The 19,533-nt window shown below is 32.5% G+C and overlaps 1 protein-coding gene across 4 annotated transcripts in view; it reads left to right on the plus strand.

The window, feature by feature from the left end:
* Positions 1-19,533, plus strand: part of LOC106457786 (vacuolar protein sorting-associated protein 54-like) — a 111,145-nt gene that overhangs the window by 46,324 nt on the left and 45,288 nt on the right. For all 4 annotated transcript variants that reach the window (XM_022383830.1, XM_022383829.1, XM_022383828.1 and 1 more), the window contains exons 9-11: positions 7,555-7,697; positions 16,507-16,633; positions 17,327-17,434. In XM_022383830.1, the coding sequence (XP_022239538.1) occupies positions 7,555-7,697; positions 16,507-16,633; positions 17,327-17,434 (378 nt within the window). The remainder of the gene's footprint in view (positions 1-7,554; positions 7,698-16,506; positions 16,634-17,326; positions 17,435-19,533) is intronic.

Below are 19,533 nucleotides of genomic sequence, written 5' to 3' on the forward strand. Positions count from 1 at the left end.
ATTGTCTACAAACAAAATTTGGTATTGCTCTATTTTAATAATCTGAATTTGCAGATTTAAGTATCATAAATTAAATTGTTTGGGTTTTTTCTAAAGTTTATATATAAAACTAGGTGTCAGTTACTATGAAATTTCATTCTACAGAGGTCTTCATAATATTCAGAGAAGTATTATTTAAACAAATAGTGAAATATTCTAAACTTAATAAGGTCAAATTTTATAAACTATCTTAACATGTAAATTCAACAAGATCAAAATTATAAGGAAAATAAACATTTTATTTCAAATTATATATGACCTATCTTTGGTGGTTTTCTGTAGAAACAATTAAGTTGTAGGTTTAATATAACAAATAAAAATATAATTTAATATGTGTATGCACATACAATTAGAGCTAGGCAACTAATGAAATTTGCTAATCAATTGTTAGGCTCATCGATTTATTACATGCAAAAACTCAATTACCTTTCATGAGATTAATGTTTCTAATTGTTGTTTTTTATGAACTTTCTAACTTCTCTTTGTTTTATATGATAGACATCTGGTGGATACAATTTGTGTATTTTGTAAAAAAAAAGATTTTTGTGAAAAATTTTGGATTTTTTTTTGTAAGATAATCTGTACATTTACTATTTTATGACTCACTAATACTTAGATGACCACACAATTGTCATTTTGTTTGTTTTAAAACATGCAATAATTCTTCATTGGCCTTATGGTGGCACATATTATCTCTCAATACCTACAGTGGGCAGAACACAGATAGCTCATTATTGTAACTTTGTGCTTATTAACAAACAAACTAGACAATTTCCTCCAAGGCCTGTTGGTTAGAGGCAGAAGTCCTTATTTCTGTACACAGTTACTCAAATAGACTTTCAATTAAAATACAGCAGGAAATTTGTATTTATAGTTAATTTATGTCTACCATACTAAATCCAGTGTTTAATAGGTCTTTATAGAATTATCATTAATATAACACCATACATAGTCGGTTATGCATTTTTTTATCCAAACTACCAAAATGCAAATTAAGAAAATAATTTTTCAAATTAGTTAAACTAAATTCATGTTATAAGAATTGTAATAAGTTAATTTTTTTGTTTCATAGTAATGTACAGGAGTTTTGAACATCTAGACTCTAACTTGTTGTGAAAGAAAACTACTTCTTGATTTGTGTATTTGTATATACAATTATATACTTTTAATATGTTAATATCTATATAAATATAATAGTACTGTCTGTTCTCTGTTCATGTAGCTACTTCGAAGGGTGTGGATGGATCTTCACCAAAATTGGTATGGACGTTTATTAGGTTCATGCAGGGATACATACAAATTTTCAGTTTTCTGGATTTGATGGGCATTTTTACCACTACTTTGCCCCCTGTAGATGGAACTTCACCAAATTTGGTATGAAGGTTCATTGGGTTCATGGAGAGAGGCTTACAAGTTTTGAGTTTTGCAGTTTTTATGGGCATTTTTGCAGTTTTTTACCACTATCTCACCTTGTGTGGATGGATCTTCATCAAATTTCATATGGGGGTTCATTGGGTCCATGGGGAGTTACATACAAATTTTCGGTTTTGTATTTTGCTTGGATGTTTTTCATTTTTTACCACTACTTTGCCCCCTGTAGATGTATCTTCACCAAATTTTGCATGGAGGTTCATTGGGTCCATGGGGAGATGCATACAAATTTTCAGTTTTGCATTTTGCAGTTTTTTTAGGCATTTTTGTGTTTTTTACAATCAGATATAAGGGAAGCAACTTTTCATGTCCTAAGATAATGTTTCATTGATTTTGAATTTCCATAAATAATTTCCATCCAGGGAATGGGTACTTCAGCTAGTTATCTATAAGATAAAATAAATCCCAATTTTCCAAACTTTATGTAAGCAATAAATTTTAATAATACTATTTGCAACATAAAATAAACCACATAATTCAAAAACAAAAACAAATGTAACACCTATACAGCTGAAAGGGAAAGCATGGTTGGTGGCAGTGAGAATTGAAACTGAGGCAACCTTCCTGATCACTGAGCCATGCTGGCTCGATGATGAATGAAATTGAATTAATCAAACTGATAATAATAATGAGAAATCATATTGGCAGTATTTCAATTATTTGGGATAGTTGGAGTAATTGAAAAGTAGTAATAATCTAATAAACACTAATTTTGATTAGATTTTTATTTTTGTACCATTGACTGACTTAATCATAATTCCAATTAATTAATGGTTTTATGACACAAATCAATGTAATTGATACTCATAGGTAATCTATTATGTTGATTGATTGAGTTATTCACTCCACTCTACATGCAATAGGGAGAGAGGAAGCAAACTTAAAAGAAGCATGGGAATAGGGATGAATAAAAAAAAATGAACATTTTAAAGCAGTTTTAGTTTATAGGAGTTGGCAGTGTAACTAAGAGATGAATAGTGATGTTTTTTTTAATAATAATTCTGTGTCAGATTTTATAAAGTTAGAAATCTTATTTCATGCCTTCATTATAAAAGCTACTGAATTTGCTCACATTACTCTACTTTCTAAACTGAAATAACTTTCTTGCACAACATTTTGAAACAAAACTGATAATCCCAGATCTTTGTAGAAAAACTCAAATGTAACTTCTTAAATACCAAGTCCATTCCTAAAAACAAACTATCCAATGTTTCCAAATCTCCTTGTAGTATGTGTATTCCTTACCTTCGTAAATAGAGCCTACAACTCCAGCTAGATTTATCCAAGCTAAAACACAATTGCGGTACTCACTTTAAAGTTAGAATAATTTTCAAACCTACCTTCAGGTTAACTCTTTATGAAGTGGGTCAGTTTGAATCACTTTGGAAGTATGAAACTATACATACTATAATTTTGAATTTACTAAGTGTGTCATCATGAAGTTTGGCAAGCTTTTTCTAAAGGTCATAAGTGTGCTGATTTTTTTTATTGAAGCATTTCTACTAAAGATTTGCATGTGAAGCCTTTACTGACTCTGTGTGAGTGAATAGGGGTTTTCATGATAAGAATAAAAATACTTCTTTTCATCTTATGGCTATTATATTCCATTTGCACAACTCCTTAAACTCTTACGTGGATATCAAAAGTTTTACCAGTAAAACTATATTTCTGTTTCCCTACCCTAACACTAACTAACAAAATCATCAATGTATGGTAAAATGAAAAGTTGAAAATATGAAATCAAATAACTAACAACACATTATAACAGACAATTACAATTATTTATCCTAACAGCCTCAGTTCTAGCCTTTTCACATCTACAAGCTCACCTTCCAATCAGCTGATCTCATATAATTTTATTTAAATTTTTCTAACTAACATAAGAAATATCTAATTTTGATATTTTAGTTATTTTTGTTAAAATATACAATAAATAAGAAAGGTACATAAAAACAAGAAATTTAACATTTCTTTATTGAGGACTTTTGCTCTCAGATGCTGTGGTTTAGTAACCATACTTTTTTCTCTATGATGTTTGTCTAAAAAATAATTCATGTAGCTTTCAAACTGGCATTTTAGAACACAAAAAATGTGTCTGGCACTAGAATATAAGGTTTTAAAACTACTACACTTTATCTATTTTTCTAACTATTCGTCTTCTGGTATGACAGCAGTAAGTCTAAGGATTTACAATGCAAAATCCAAGATTCGATTCCCTGCGGTGGACACAGCAGATAGCTCAGTGTGGCTATGCTCTAAAAAAAGTTTTTAAATTAGATTTTGAATGGAATTAAACAATTTTTCATGCTCACTTTAACTCAGCTGTATGGACAGAGTTCAATAACTTATTACAATGCAAAGAGAAACTGCCATATGCACTGGCAAGACCAAATAACATCTTGTTAGTCATGCTCATGAACAGTTAGGTGTCTCTAACAAAAAAAAAAAATATTCATGATGTAATCTGTAACATCCACTATTTCTAACCAAAACAGAAGTCTGACCACTATATTACTTTGGAGAATTTATAAATTTAACTAATTTGATATAGAAGTTTTAATCAAAGAATAATTTCTAATCAACAAATATAGATTTACTCTTAATCACATTGCCAGTTATTTACAATTGAAACTGTTTTAATTATCCAGTTCTCTTTATTCACTCCTATTCCTTTACTTCTTTTGTTTTTGGTTTGTTTTTCTCTCTCTTGTATCTACAAGTGTCTATATATATATATAGAGGACCAGTGGATAAACCATGGTGATGGTAAAGTGTAAAATAAGGAAAACAACACTGCTTGTTAGATTGATGGCACATGTTTTTAAAGTAATTAGAATTGATGTAAGCCTCCTAATAATTAGGGCATCACAAAGTAGACAAAATATTTAAAAGATTGTTCCATATCTTTGAAAGTTGAAGGAATGTGTCGTCTTCAGAAAATGAAGGTAAAGTTATCACATATGCTAACTTTCATTTGCCTTATTGTAAAAAAAATTAATAATGGTGTACACAGCTGTGTGCAGGACAATATGCAATGACACAAGTGCATTGATGAACTTGTACACTCAAGTGAGTCATACAAAAACAAAGGAAATAACAGACTCAACCAACCATATGGCTGATTACATTACATAGTATAATAGTTAAATGCAGTAGAGCCTAAAATACTAAAGAAATAAAGTAAGAAACAAATTAGAAGTTTATTTCATCACAGAGAACAAGAAAAGTATTAGTTTATGTTTTCTTGTAAAAAATAATCCAAAACTCTCCCAAAATAGAATAAAACAAACAGCCTTATGTGAAATCAGGGATATCACTGTAAAAGTGCAAAAATATGGCAGCAATCTTTGTCAATCAAGGCATAGCTCTGGAAAGTACAGTGTGTAATTGAACCACTTTAATGTACACAGTTTTGACTTCTAAAAAGTAAATGTGCATATTCATGCCATTTGAAATATGTATTGAAAATTTGATGGCAATGCCTTCAGAATTGACAATTTTACTGTTTTATTTTGTTACACTAAACTTGCAGTTTAATTGTTTTCATAGAAAACCTCTGACAATTGATTTTGTATGATCCAAAATGGCTGAAATAAAATGTTTATTTTCACTTTTGATCTTGTTGAAATTACAACTCCCTTTATAAATTAGTCCATCAACAAGTTCATATATTAGCATACTTTAATAAATGCAAGTAAATGAATATAAGTCCATTAGAACTGAACATGAGAAGACTTAAAAGTATAATAAAGAAGAGACAGAAGGAACTTTCAAAAAATAATATCAGCTAGGACCCTTGTTCAGAAATACATAGATAAATTAATTCATTAATACTGTTAAAGACTTGCACATAAGACTAACAATTCAGAATCACTACTTTATTGGTAAAGCACTCAAAGACAGTGCTAAGGGGGCAGAGAGGCCAGCGCCTGAAATGTTGTTCTCCCCAGTCTAATGATGTCCATTAATCTAGTTTTAAATTTAGCCCTATTATATGTCTCGTATCCCACTCCCTATTAAGAAAAGCTGGTGTGGTTCCATATTTCCTTAAGCAGAAAACTGCTTATCAAATATGAGGTAACTGTATTTATCCCAGTTGCTCTGTAACACAATTTCCACTTGATGCTTATAGGTGTCATCACCAATATTTTTATACTTTCATCCCATTATTTTTGTTGGGCTTTCCAGGATGATGATCCAAAAGTTTTGTTGTTTGCTGATTTCCTAATGTGAGTTAGCATCAGATGTTGGAAGCTGTTTATCATCAATCTAGTTTTAAACAATGATGGAGTGCTTTCATTCCTCATAAAAGAAAATAATGTAGTATCTTTAGTTTCTGTATATACAGCAACTGTTGTTCATCTAGACATCTTCAGGAATGACTAATGCAGAGTTCCTTTTAAGAAAAAGTTGAAGCTAGTTGTTCATGTGCATCTCTGTATCTGGTATATAATCTGTATGATAGAAGGAGCATTACATCTAAGGATAGAACAATTGAAGATATTGTGTTTAAACAATATCATGATGTGTAATGAAAATATCTCAGTGTGCCAGTTACCAAACCTGAAAGTGAATGTTTTGTTACAAGCTATAGTTTTTCCAGAAGGAATATTGATGGAAGAGTGTTAGGATTCCAGGAGAAAAGTGACTTAAGTTTGTGTCATAGAATCAAAATCAGAAATGGAAATGTATTCACAAAGAATTAATGAAGAAGTGGGAAAGGGAAGAAATGTATGGTTACATGTGTTTTTTGCAAATGTTTAGACATTCACTTGCATAGGCATTATATATACATATATATTCATAATTGAAGAAGCTATGCGACTTTAATTTGGAAGAGACATTTTTAAACTATATGATGTTGCTTAGGGATAGTTTGACAAATTTTCTTAATTCTGGTTTCCTTTTGTGGATGTAAGTGAAAATCACAAACATTACTGTCTCGTTATTAGGAGTAAACTACTTTTCCAATACTTATATAAGACATCATGGACTATTTTTTTACTTGTAGTTTTACTTTAAACAAATAGACTAACTATTCTGAGAAAAAGCATAATTTTTCTCTGCTACAGTATATATATATATATATATATATATTTCCTATCTACAAAATTTATTAACTTTTCCAAATTCTGGCTTGAAACATAGTAAAATCTGGTTGAGATAGTTTGCAAAATTCAGCCTGAAGATTTGTTGGCCAAGTGTTACTTATCTATTGTTTGGTGGGATAGTTTCATTGCGTCCTACCTCAATCTTGTGTATAGGGGGACACCTTGGAATTGTCAGGGTGGAGCTGAGATATTTTCAAATTCCACTCTTCATTTTCTGATTAGTCAGCTACAGAAAAAATTGAAATGTGAATTCAGTTATGGTGCTTTCTCATCTGGTACCTTTTGACGTCTGAGGAGAGCAGTTTGCTTTTGATTGGATAGAGCCAGAACTTGCTGTTAACTCCTGTCACTGTTCATTGTCTGATTGTGCATTGTTTAACCTTGTTGCCATTAAAATTTAATTTTATCATTCTTTTTGTTTGTTAAATACTTTTATCTCGTATTTAGATTCTCTATTGAAATACAGTTTAACTGTTGTATATTTCAAAATTTTTATTATGGTATCCCACAGTAGTCCTAGCATTAGCACAGTCAACCACTTTCTTTCTATCCTGTAGTAATAAAGTATTTTATTTTAACATCATGTCTTTTCTCTTACATTTAACAACTGTTATAAATTACTACACTTGTCCTTCTGATTATTGTCACAAACTTCTTGTTTTTTGCGGAGATCAGATTACAGTGTGTAGGTATCAATTACTATAACCTAACCTACCCAGTGTAACTTTATCTATCCCAGTCTAACCTAAAGTATTCCAATATGCTTTACAAAAAAAATTATTTTGTTAATGCTTATCACAGTATAGGAAATCATCAACCAAATTCCATTTCTGCTTGAACTATTAAAAACGGACTACAATGTATATTTGATGATTATTCCAAATATTTGTGCATGTTTGTGGCAGTAAGATAAATTATATATATACTAAGTATATGTAGTTACATGTTTTTGATGTATATTTTTTACTTACAGGCCAAAGTGATGGCCACGGTCCACCAAACTCAACCAACCATACAACTGCTGCTATCGACTTCTGACTTTGTTGGTGCAATTGATCTTATCTATACAACCCAGAAAGTTTTAATAGAAGAACTGGCTGGTATTCACTGTTTTAGGTAATAATGAGAACAGCAGTGATGAAGGAGTATGTATATTAAGGTAGTTTAATATATGATACGAGTGTGTTATGTGTAATCATTATAAGTAGCCTTCTTTGAAAAAAATCAGTAAAATAATGACAGATAAATAGAAAAGTACACATATATGTGTATGTATATACATTATTTTAACACATAATTTTATATAAAATAATAAAAAGGCAAATAGCTAGGAAATGATTGCCAGAAGATGTCCCATTTTAAATTGATTTTGAAGAATAAAGCAGTTTCTTTTAAACTGGTTTTCCTGTACTTGGGGTTTTATGAACCAGCCTGATTACTCAGTGTGTGTCCAAGTTTTTAATGAATCTGTGTTGTGAATCATCTTGTAGTTTCTTCATATTCTGTATTTATACATATATTATTCTGTATAAGATGTAATACTTCTTTATACTTAACTAATAATAAAACCAAAAGAAACTATAACAAGTTTCTTTCTTTTCAAAAATGCTTGCATGTAAGTTACTAATACAGGTTTTCTGTGTCTGAATTTTCTGTTTTTACCAAAAGTTTTGTAGTTTGTACATGGAACATTTAAGATTGAAGGTTTCATACTTTATTTAAATCTTTTTTTTTCTAGTGCTTGTTTAAATTTTTTAAGATAATGCTGACATCATGAAGTAAGTGTATAAGTTTTATAAAAATACACACCTTAGCCATTTATAAGCATCCATGCTTTTAATTTTTGAAATTTATGCTTCACCCTCATATATATTTTCTCTATCCTTTTTGTAATTGTTATAATAGTAATGACCTGATTAATTTTGTTCCCAATTTAAGTCCCTGTAAAATATTTCATCAAATAATTGTTATTGAAGTAAGATTATTGGTAGCTTAATTTCACTATTACACAGTTTTATCTTCCATAGGCCTAATGCTAGATTTGAAATTTATTAGCCAGTTAAACTAATTAGTTTCTATATGTGCCCAAACATAAAAATTTTCCTACTTGAGAGAGTTGCTGTTTTAAGTTTACTTTGATTTTGTATTTTACTTTCAATGTTTGAAACCTATTGTAAGTAGAAATTTATAAGTAGTTAGTTTGTAAGTTCCTTTTTCTTTACTACTAGTCACATCTAATTGGGGATTAAATTTGAGTCAGATTTTGTTATTGTTAACTGAGTGCCTTTTCATTCTCATGTTTCTCAGTGTAGGTTTTACTTTTGTGTTCTTTGTCTTATCAGTTCTTGGAGTGGACTTATAATTCGATATTTACATGTCTTTTATCTTCTCAGTTCCTTTAGTGGTTTTGTACTTTATATGTTGCTTATTGTTTCAAGTTTTAGGTCGAATTTCATAGTTTTGTACTTTATATGTTACATATTGTTTTAAGTTTCAGGTCGAATTTCATAGTTTTGCAAGTTTGTTATTTTTGTGTACTTTGTTGACTCTACACATTTCTAGGTTTTGTTAGTTCATTAGTAATGAGTACTTTCACTAAGTATGTTTAACTTATGTGTCTTTTCAGCTACACTTCACGACAGTTCCATGGGTTTTATGGGTTCTGTCTGAAGGCTTCTACCTTCAGTTCTGCTCCCCCACTCCACTTCCCAGATCTCCTACCCTCCTCCTCAGGATTGTACTCCTTTCAATTGGCTTGCCTAGTCTGTTCAAGACCTATTACAGAAAGGGGCTGTTGAACAGGTGGTACACACTCAGCCAGAGTTTTACTCCTGTCTGATTGTTGTACCTTGAAAAAACAGGAGATTGGAAACCAGTCCCAGTTGAACTCTTATCTGAAGCCTCTTCACTTCTCTATGGAGTCCTACCTCTTACTTTTTTTTTTTCTCTGGGACTCTGGATGACCAAATCATCATGATGAATGCCTATCTTCATATTCCAACTGCTCCGGTGACATGCCTTTTTCTTCGGTTTGTCCACTAGGGTTGTGTCTTCCAGTTCTGGGCACTGCCACTCTTGTCTTTCTTTGCCTCTGTGTGTTTTGTCGAGTGGTATGCTCTTTTGCCCATCCTTTTCACTTGTTGGGTCTTCAGCCTCCTTTTCATGAACTGGCTCATGCTTGCCTCTTCCTGTGCCATATCAGACAATCCTGCCTGCTTACTTCTTTGAGAAGCTAATTGGGTAGGATTTTCTGATCCTGTTGGAGGAGTCCATTCTTAACCAAACTCAACATCTCATTCCATTGGGATACAGAGTGGGCAGTCTCAATGGCCCTGCCATTTCCTTTTCTCACTTTTGGGGATGTGGGCTTTCTTGGAGGCTCTCATTCCCTTGGTCAAGCTCACATGCACTCCGTTCAGTGATGCTTCTTGACTAATGGAATTTCTCCAATGAGCCCTCGGACCATCCTATTACCCTTCCTCCTGGGATCAGGGCCAACCTTGCTTGATGGCTCGACAGGGAACTGAATATGGTGGGGCCTTCCATTACTCCACCTTGTCCAGAGTCTGATCTGTTTACCGATGCTTCCTTGGTGGTGGTGGTGGGGGACTTTCCTTGAATCCCAAGATATTTCCGGTCGATAGACTTCTGGGGAGGCCACTCTCCGTTTTCAACATCCTGGAACTTTTGGCAGTTCATAGGGCTATGTGTATCATTTCCTCCTGCTCCTGAGGGAGGAGGCATGATTCATTCTGACTGTTCCACTGTCGTTGGCTGTGTCATCAAGCATGGGAAAACCAAATCCAGATCTCTGTGTTTTCAGACTCTGGATCTTCTTCACTGGGCCCATGACCACTACATGGCGATCTTAGCATGTCTTGTTCCCGTCGTTATGAATCCGGTGGCTGATTGCTTATCTCGACCTAACCAGGTTTTCACAATGGAGTATTTTAGATGGGTGTGTTCTCAACTGGGAACACTGCATATAAATGTGTTTGCGACTCACATGAATGCCAGAATTCTTTCCTTTTGGCCTCTGGTTCCTTCTATAATCTGGGAGTAGATGCATTCAGTCAGGATTGGAGGGGTCATCACCCATATGCATACCCGCCAATCACCCTTCTCTCCAGAGTTTTTTCCCTTATCCAGACTGTTGTGTCCTGCTGGTTGCTCCATATTGGCCTACTGAAACATGATTTCTTCTGCTCTGGCCCTTACTAGAGTGTCATCCCCTGCCCTTACCTCTGTCCCATATTTTTGCCATGGATGTTTACCTCCTCCCTTCCCATTCCTTTTATGTTATCCTCTATCCTGATTGGGCCTTCCTTCCCCAGGTAGGTGGCTTGGCCTTCTCTCCTACTTCCTTACTTTCTATTTCCCAACTGTACTCCCTTTCAGTTCTGGATAGAAATCTTTGTCTGTTTCATTCATGTTATTGTTCCCATCTATTTATTCCAAGGATTCCCTCTGTGTCCCACAATCTGTCCCCTATTGCACTCACTGGTTGGATTCCTTAACTAATACAATTGTTGTATTATGACTTGTCCATGGAAGGTCACTGTCTGCACAGTGTTTCTTTGCACCAAATTTGTTATCTAACTATGTCTTCAGCTGTTCACCTTTGCCAGTCTTTGGAGGAGATCATTCAGGCTGGGATGTGGACAACTCCCAATACATTCATTCCACATTATCTGCACAACTTGGCTGTGTATTCCCTGGACAGGTATTGTCTTTCTGCTGTTTTCTGCATATTACTTTTTCTATATCTTCTGAGATGATACATATTGTATTTAAGGATCCCACCTGGTGGCAGGTGTTGCCTAGTCAGGTATGGTTCATACATATTTGCACTAGATACAAATAATTCTATATTGCTCACTGTTGAGATGAGGTGTTTCTGCATGACCACAGGCAGCTTGTCCAGTGGTATGTTTATCTATGTATTTTTCTTTTTACTAAAAGTTATTAGTTTCATTTATAAGAGACCATCACTCATTGACCTCATTAGTAAAGCAAATGGCAGTTTCTGCCCATCTTTACTGACCTATGATTCCTACAGTTTGGGTCTGTGCTTTTCAAAATAGGGAATCACAGACACCCATTGCATTGTCTCTGGTGTGTTATTCCTCCAGACTCCCTAACACATATTCTTCCCCTTCTCTTCTAGTGGAGCATGGGAGTCCTTACCACTTCCTGTTTCCAGTTGCTGGAGTGATAGACCATGGAGCATGGGAGTCCTTACCACTTCCTGTTTCCAGTTGCTGGAGTGATAGACCATGGAGGTTTTCTGACTAGGTTTTGAAAAACAAAATAAAGCTTTTTAGCCATTTTGTACTCACTTGGTGAGAAAAGAGGTTTAGTCGTTATTATCATTACAGTACTGAACAATGAATTATACAATAGTATTCAGTATCCAAGGCACTTCCCCCCAATGTTTTTGCCCAGGCAGACTGCACTTGTTGATCAAAAAATTTCTTATGCAAGGTATTTCCAATGGATGTTTTCTTCCCAAATGGACCACACTTGCCATTATTGGACATAACCCAAAGTGCATCCCCTGGATGTTTTTTGCCTGGGCGAACCACACTTGACCTAATCCTATGTATCCAAGGTACTTCCCCCTTGGGTTTTAACTGGGCAGACTGCACTTGTTTCTTCCTATATTTTATGCAAGGTCTTCCACTGGATGTTTTTTGCCCTGATGGCCTGTACTTGGCATAATCCAACGTAAGGTGCTTACCTGAGATTTTTTGCTGTGCTAGTAGATATGGTACAATATATTTGGTGGAGGGAAATCACATGATCAGCACATGTTCAGAAAAACTGATGGGGTATAAAAGACTGATGCACTGTTAGCAAAAAATTTTAGCAATGCTTAGAGGGCAGTACCTACCGGAAATACATTTTTAATGTAAGAAAATGTTAACTTAAAATATTCAAAAATCTATTTTAACTCTATGTCCATAGGTGGAATCAAAGTGTTCATGTCACGATTTTTTATAGAGCTAAATTTAAAATTGGGTTAAACTACTTTATTACAAACAAGCTGAGGTACCTATCCTTTGTCCGGGTTATGAACTAAAAAAAAATGTGGGGGTGGATGCTCTGATGAATATTGCAAAAATCCTAACTTTCACACAATCTATTTATAACATAACATATTATTACAGTGTTCATTATTACCTAACCAAAAGTTCTGTATAAGCTTTAAGAACTCACTGTGTATATATATATATATATATATATATATTTAAAGCATGAGACACACTGTGTGATGGTCAGGGTGACTTTGTATGAAGAGGTAGTGGCAGTAGGGGTGCTTTCTATTACTCACTTTCAAAACCCACCTCTTAATGTCCTTCCATGCTGTTTCACATTATTAATTAATTGATGGTCATTGGCCACAGAAGTGTCTTATGGGATGAAGTTGTAAGGTCACAGGTCAAAACAGGAAGTGAGTATAACTCAAGAAATGGCTTTTTATATCAACGTTATGGTGGCTTTGTTGTATCAATGTTATCTGAGTTTATGTATTATTGCAATAGTGGCAGCCATTTTTTTCATTGCATTCCTCAATAGAGAGTGTTAACACACTCTCCAAGATATATGACACTTGTGTGTATGCTGCATTATAGAAAATTTAGTATGTGTGTGTGTGTATGTTTTTATAGCAAAGCCATATTGAGCTATCTGTGGTGTTCACCAAGGGGGATAGAACCCGTGATTTTAGTGTTGTAAACCTGAAGACTTACCGCTGTCCCACCAGGGGACAGAAAAGTTAATAGTTTTTTTTAGTTTGGTGTAAGAACATGGGGCTATATATGAATGTAGTTAACATTAATTCATTTCAAATGTAATAAATGCTCAACCATCACATCCTAATCAGATAACCAGCACACATCCAAATGAGATAACCAGCACACATCCAAATGAGATAACCAGCACACATCCTAATGAGATAACCAGCACACATCCTAATGAGATAACCAGCACACAATAGAATTTTATAACCAGCACACATTCGAATTTAATAACCAGCACACATTCTTATGAGATAACCAGCACACATCCAAATGAGATAACCAGCACACAATAGAATTTTATAACCAGCTCACATCCGAATGAGATAACCAGCACACATCATTATGAGATAACCAGCACATATCCGAATGAGATAACCAGCACACATCCTAATGAGATAACCAGCACACGTCCTGTTGAGATAACCAGCACACGTCCTAATGAGATAACCAGTGCACATCTAAATGCAAGAGAAGATGTTTATGTTCACTACCCATCTCATCATGGAAGTTTAGTAGGCAAGCTTTTGTAAAATTGACAACTTTTACTACTTTGTCCATTCTTCTTGCAGCCAATGTTTCTCTGTGTATACAACATTGAGTCCACATAACTGTAAGCATCACAGTCTTAACAATTTCATTTGTTGCTAAAAAAAGGTGTTCAGACTGTTAAATATAGCTTCAGATGTAGCATTGATTGGCAAGGAGTGGCAAAATATGAGATCTTCATAAATTTTTCCACTGAATTCGTACTGAATAAATGCAAGCAATTCAGCATGATTAGCAACGTTTGTACATTCATTCAACTGCAGAGAATAATACTGGCTTTGGCATACTCTTGTAATTAATTAACTTTTAACATTCTCTGTCATTTCCTCAATTCTACATTTAACAATGTTGTGTGATAGTGAAATCAAATTTTGTCTTTTGCTGCTTTATTTCCATACATTGCACCTGACATTACTTTGGCAGCTTTATTTCCATACATTGCACCTGATATTACCTTGGCAGCTTTATTTCCATACATTGCACCTGACATTACTTTGGCAGCTTTATTTCCATACATTGCACCTGATATTACTTTTGCTGCTTTATTTCCATACATTGCACCTGACATTACTTTTGCAGCTGGTAAAATTAGTTTCTCTCCAATAGTATGTGTACTTCCAGTCTTTGCTATTAAAGAGATTTCTCATATGAAGCAAATGTAGCTTTTTCATTTTTTCAACCAGTTGCTATTTTTTTCTAATAATTGTTTTCTATGCATTTCATGTTCTTTAATTTAAAAATATTCCACAGATTTGCTACTATATTCATTATTTTTTGTTTCAAGATGCTTGTGAAGCTTGGATGGTTTCATGCTTTCATTAGATAATACATCATAACACATAACACACTGAGGCTTTTGATCATTTTCTAACCAAGTGCAAGTAAACCAAAATGCTAAATATTCATAACAATATTTACACTATTTCTGTTTTGATTCATGCTCCAAAGTTCCAACATTTGAGCCTGATGCAATAGAGCTACCACTTGTGTCACTAGGCCTGTCACTATGCTTGTGGTTTGGTATTACACTAGATTTAAGTGCTGATCCATAATTTTATGGCCAACTTAAAAAATGTCAAAAAATTCTTGAAGCAAATTATAATTCACTGTTACTGACACCAGTAGTTACCATGTAATTATTGTTATAACTATTAATTGTGACACTAACATACACACTGTAGTGATGCTTCAATCCAACTGGAAATCAAATGTCTTGTTTTTTGTGATTGGCGGGCAATGGTGGCAGGCACACAACGAATTTACATAATTCAGTTTCTGTTAATTACAATTATTGATTTGGGATTTATTTATATTACTGTATTAGTTTTATAATGTTTTTGCATTTTATTTTATTCGTTACTCTTTCAGTAAATGGTAATTTCATAAATTGGATGTATTACTGCGGACTCCCTTAAGTACTATCGCATTTCTGGTGTAGAGAAGTCTACAGATAAAGTATACACTATTACCAAAAAAAAACTTCTGATATTCATTTAGGAAGTTCCAAAAGTTATTCCTCTCAGTGGCTTAATTGTAAGTTTGCAGACTTATGACATTAAAATTTGGGTTTTGGTACTTGTGTTGGAGATTAAAAAAGCTCCCTATTGTCTCAGCAGTAAGTCTGAAGGTTTATAACACTAATAATTGGGTTTTGATATCACTTTGTAGCTTTTTGCTTAACAACAAACAAACCAGAGGTTTTGCAAGTGATATATGAAAACTTTAAAATGAAAAGTATTTCTATAATGAAATTCACCTTTCATAGAAACTTACTTAGTAAATTCTCAGCTGATTCTTTTATATAAATACTTTATTAGAAAATCTGATTTTTTGTATAAAACATACTTTTAATGTCTACTGAAAGATTGCCAAATCTTTTGAAGATATACAAAGTAAGTTTGGAATTATAGTGGTCTTGAATTCTCCAGTATGGGCTAGATCCAATGGACTGAGCCTGTGTATATGGAGTTAAACTCATGCTTTTTTAATTTTAAGATGAAAAAGTTGTTTTATGTTAGAATAAGTAAATTCTAGTTAAGCAACAGATTTGGTGAATTTTCTTCTAACAACTGTAAAGTTTTACTCTCATATCACTGTTGACATAGTCAGCACTGACTAGTGAAAGTAAGTTTTTATTTTAAGAATAATTTCTTGTGTGCATTTCTTGGACTTTAAAGTAGAACACTATATATATATAATGATTTTACTTGAGCAAAATAAAAATTTGCTGTGGATCAAACTTGATCCTAGACCTTATTTCTTTATGCCATTTTAAATAAAACCTATTTAGATTAATATCATTTCTCACCAAAACATCCCTCATTTGTGTATCTTTCTGGACATGGTATGATTTTTGATTAGCGGGAGTTGAAAAGGACCTCACATAGTATAGCAATACAGAAGTATAAAAACTTATTGCCTTGTTCAACATAACAGATGCTTGAATATAAGTCCTGAAGTTATATATTGCAATATTGTGAACTTTTTTAAGTTATATCATCTACTGAACTTCAGTATTATAATGTTGTAAAGACTTTAGTCATTGATAACATTTATTTTTTTGGTGATCTTGATAGACATTTAGGTTCTCAACTAGCAGAAATGGAGAAAGTGATTGATAAAATGATGCAGACTGAGTTTACTCATTGTGTCTCCTCAGAGTTACACAGACCTTTGACTGACCAGATCATGGTATTGGATATTGTAAGTATGATACTAATTTGGTTGTTAATGTTTTTATTTCTAAATTACAAACATTAACATTTGTAATGAACAAGGTTTTGTAATTAGCAATTCACTAGTAAAGATCTACATTAACCAATTCACATATTTTTTGCTAATTTTATCTGCTTTAAAGGCATATCTTTTAAAACCATTACTGGTCACCATATTAATAACTTCTGCTTCAATGTTTATGATTTCATGGAAACTGTCTAAGAGAAGAAGTTTCAAATGGTCTTTTGCCAAAATTGGTCCTTTTTCCACTATCAGTGAGTTAAAAAAGTAAAGGAACTTCATAGAATTTTATATGCCAGAAATGATTTGTTAAAAATGATATATAATAATACATGTTAGAAGTTTGTTGATTCTTGTGTTTTAGTTAATATTTAGGCTTTTAATACATTAATCATTCTGCTTTAAAAATTTAACTGTGAGAATTTGGTCCTTTAGATTAGCTTGGTGCAATTAAAGTTATTTTTTTTCCATATATTTTAAAATAGTTTCTTTTACAAGTGATTTTGGTTATTTACTTTTATTTAGTTTTATGATATATCTTTGCACTTTACATGTTTTTTTTAACTCAGGTTAGTGATGTATTAATAATATTATGCAAATTCTCTGCTGTATTTATAAACTATTTCTTGTAGTGAACATATAATACATCTTTGTTACTAGGAAAGGCTAGTGGCAGTTGTGTTTGGGATGCTACGAATCCGACGACATGACTTTGTGGAAGTTTACAAGAAAGAAGCCTGCACTGCCATTAAAGCTGTTGTTAAGCAGGTAAATGTTAAAATTCGTGTTTAGTTTTAGGCTTTTACACATTTTAGCTGGCTTGTTGAGTGTACACAGTATATAATGTATATTGTAACTGCTCATGAAACAGCATTAATGTTTAGAATTTATCATAATTAATTTCATGTATTTATGAACAAAGGTAGTGTTCATTTTAGACTCGCCTGAAAGTAGACTGTGAGTTTTAAAAAGTTTTTATTGTGCAGTTGTTGAGCCCTGAGGTTTTTGGAAATTGGGCATTGTCTGTAAATTGTAAACAAATGTCAATATTTCCCTAATATAATATGTTATAGATAAATAAAATTGTGATTGATGTATTAAATATTGTCAAGGTTTATTATGAATACTAACCAATATTGTAATGAGTAACTGTGCCCTTATTGTTGAAAAGGTCTACTTATACACAGTCACAGTCTCACTTAGAAGCTTTGGATAAGAAGAGGTATCAGAGGAAAACTTTGTTTAAAAATTGAAACATTTCTATTCAAACTGTAAAACAGCCAACATTTAACAGCAAGTATTTAACTAGACTACAGTTCAATGAAAAGTGAGCATTTAGAACAAGAGCAGTTCCACTTTCTAACTAGTTAATATTGTATTTCCTTATAGTAATTAGTTTATACACAAAGTATTTCTCATTTTTGTTATATTGCTCAAAGAAAAAACAATTCAACATGGTTCACATTATTTACACCACTAATATAATTTCTAGATTTGTTAGTAATATGAGTACACTTTGATTTTTCTAGAATTATTTATTGAAACTTTATTAGAGTATGCATGCACAAATTTTTCTTTACATCAACAATGCTCATTCTTTTTCAATAAACTATTTTGAGATACAATATGTCATGTATTGCTGGACAAATAGAAAATCACAAGTAGTGGTATAGATGCTTTGTTAAGAATAGAATCTTTTGAATGCTCTAGTTTTTCAAGAAATTCAGTAATGGTTTATTTCTTTTTGAAACAAAAACTTGAGCTTGGATTTCAACATGGCTGAGATAGAAGGTATTTCAGCAATCTTAATGCTACTTTGAATGTTTATTTTATATTATAAGAAAAGGATGTGTAGTACCAAGACTAATAGGGTTAAGCCAATCTGTATTACCACTCATCCAATCTTTGTGTGCCATTCATCATCATGTGAGCTGTGATGACCTTCACAAAATATATATATAGTTAATGTTCTAAAAAATGAATGTAAAATTTAAAAAATATAACACTAATAGGCTAGTATAATGCATCCTTATTGAATCATTTGTGCTAATGACATATAAACACTCGAATGAACACTGTGAATGGGAGTAAATCAGAGGAAACAGAGAGAAATTATTTTAGTAGACAAACTATGCTAATAGTGTACAGTAGCAGTAAAAATATACTTTTACATCCATCTTATCATACAAATATATGTTTTTTAGAAATTATAACACTTTGGCACATATTGCAATTGGTCTATCATTTTTGTTCAATTTCAAAATAAAACATATAAAATTCCTTAAACAGAAAAATTGAACTGAAACCCTTAAATTATTTACTTTGTCTGGAATTACGTGTAATTTTACTTTGAAAAAGTATTCAGACTTGTTAATTATTTACATTCAATCAGTTCAAGAGAATCAGACTTGTTAATTATTTACATTCAATCAGTTCAAGAGAAAACTGTAAAGAAACATTTTATTTAACCAGTCTTTTAACAATAAAAATTCATTAATGTAATTTTGACTCTTCATAATTTTAAAATAAAGCACTTTTGTAGGTTTTTAGAAAGATTTTAAAATCAGAATCCTTAGAGAGTAGAACAAAAACAAATGCTTGAGGTATGCATTTTTATTATTAATTTCTTTTATCATTGACCAAAATCTCAAAAAAAAGGTTTAAAAGAATCAGTTTATGTATATGTTTTTAAACACTACTGTGGAATAAATACAATAAAAAGCAATTAGAATGGAGTTCTGAAATTTATTATTTAATTATTGAGCAAAATGAGCAGATTTCTTAATAGCTTTTCTTTGATTCATTTTTATTAATTTGTAAATTTCATGCCCCCTAGTGGCACAGCGGTATGTCTGCGGACTTACAAT

Source organism: Limulus polyphemus, unplaced genomic scaffold, assembly GCF_000517525.1.
Source record: "Limulus polyphemus unplaced genomic scaffold, Limulus_polyphemus-2.1.2 Scaffold373, whole genome shotgun sequence".
In the NCBI taxonomy this organism is placed as follows: domain Eukaryota; kingdom Metazoa; phylum Arthropoda; class Merostomata; order Xiphosura; family Limulidae; genus Limulus; species Limulus polyphemus.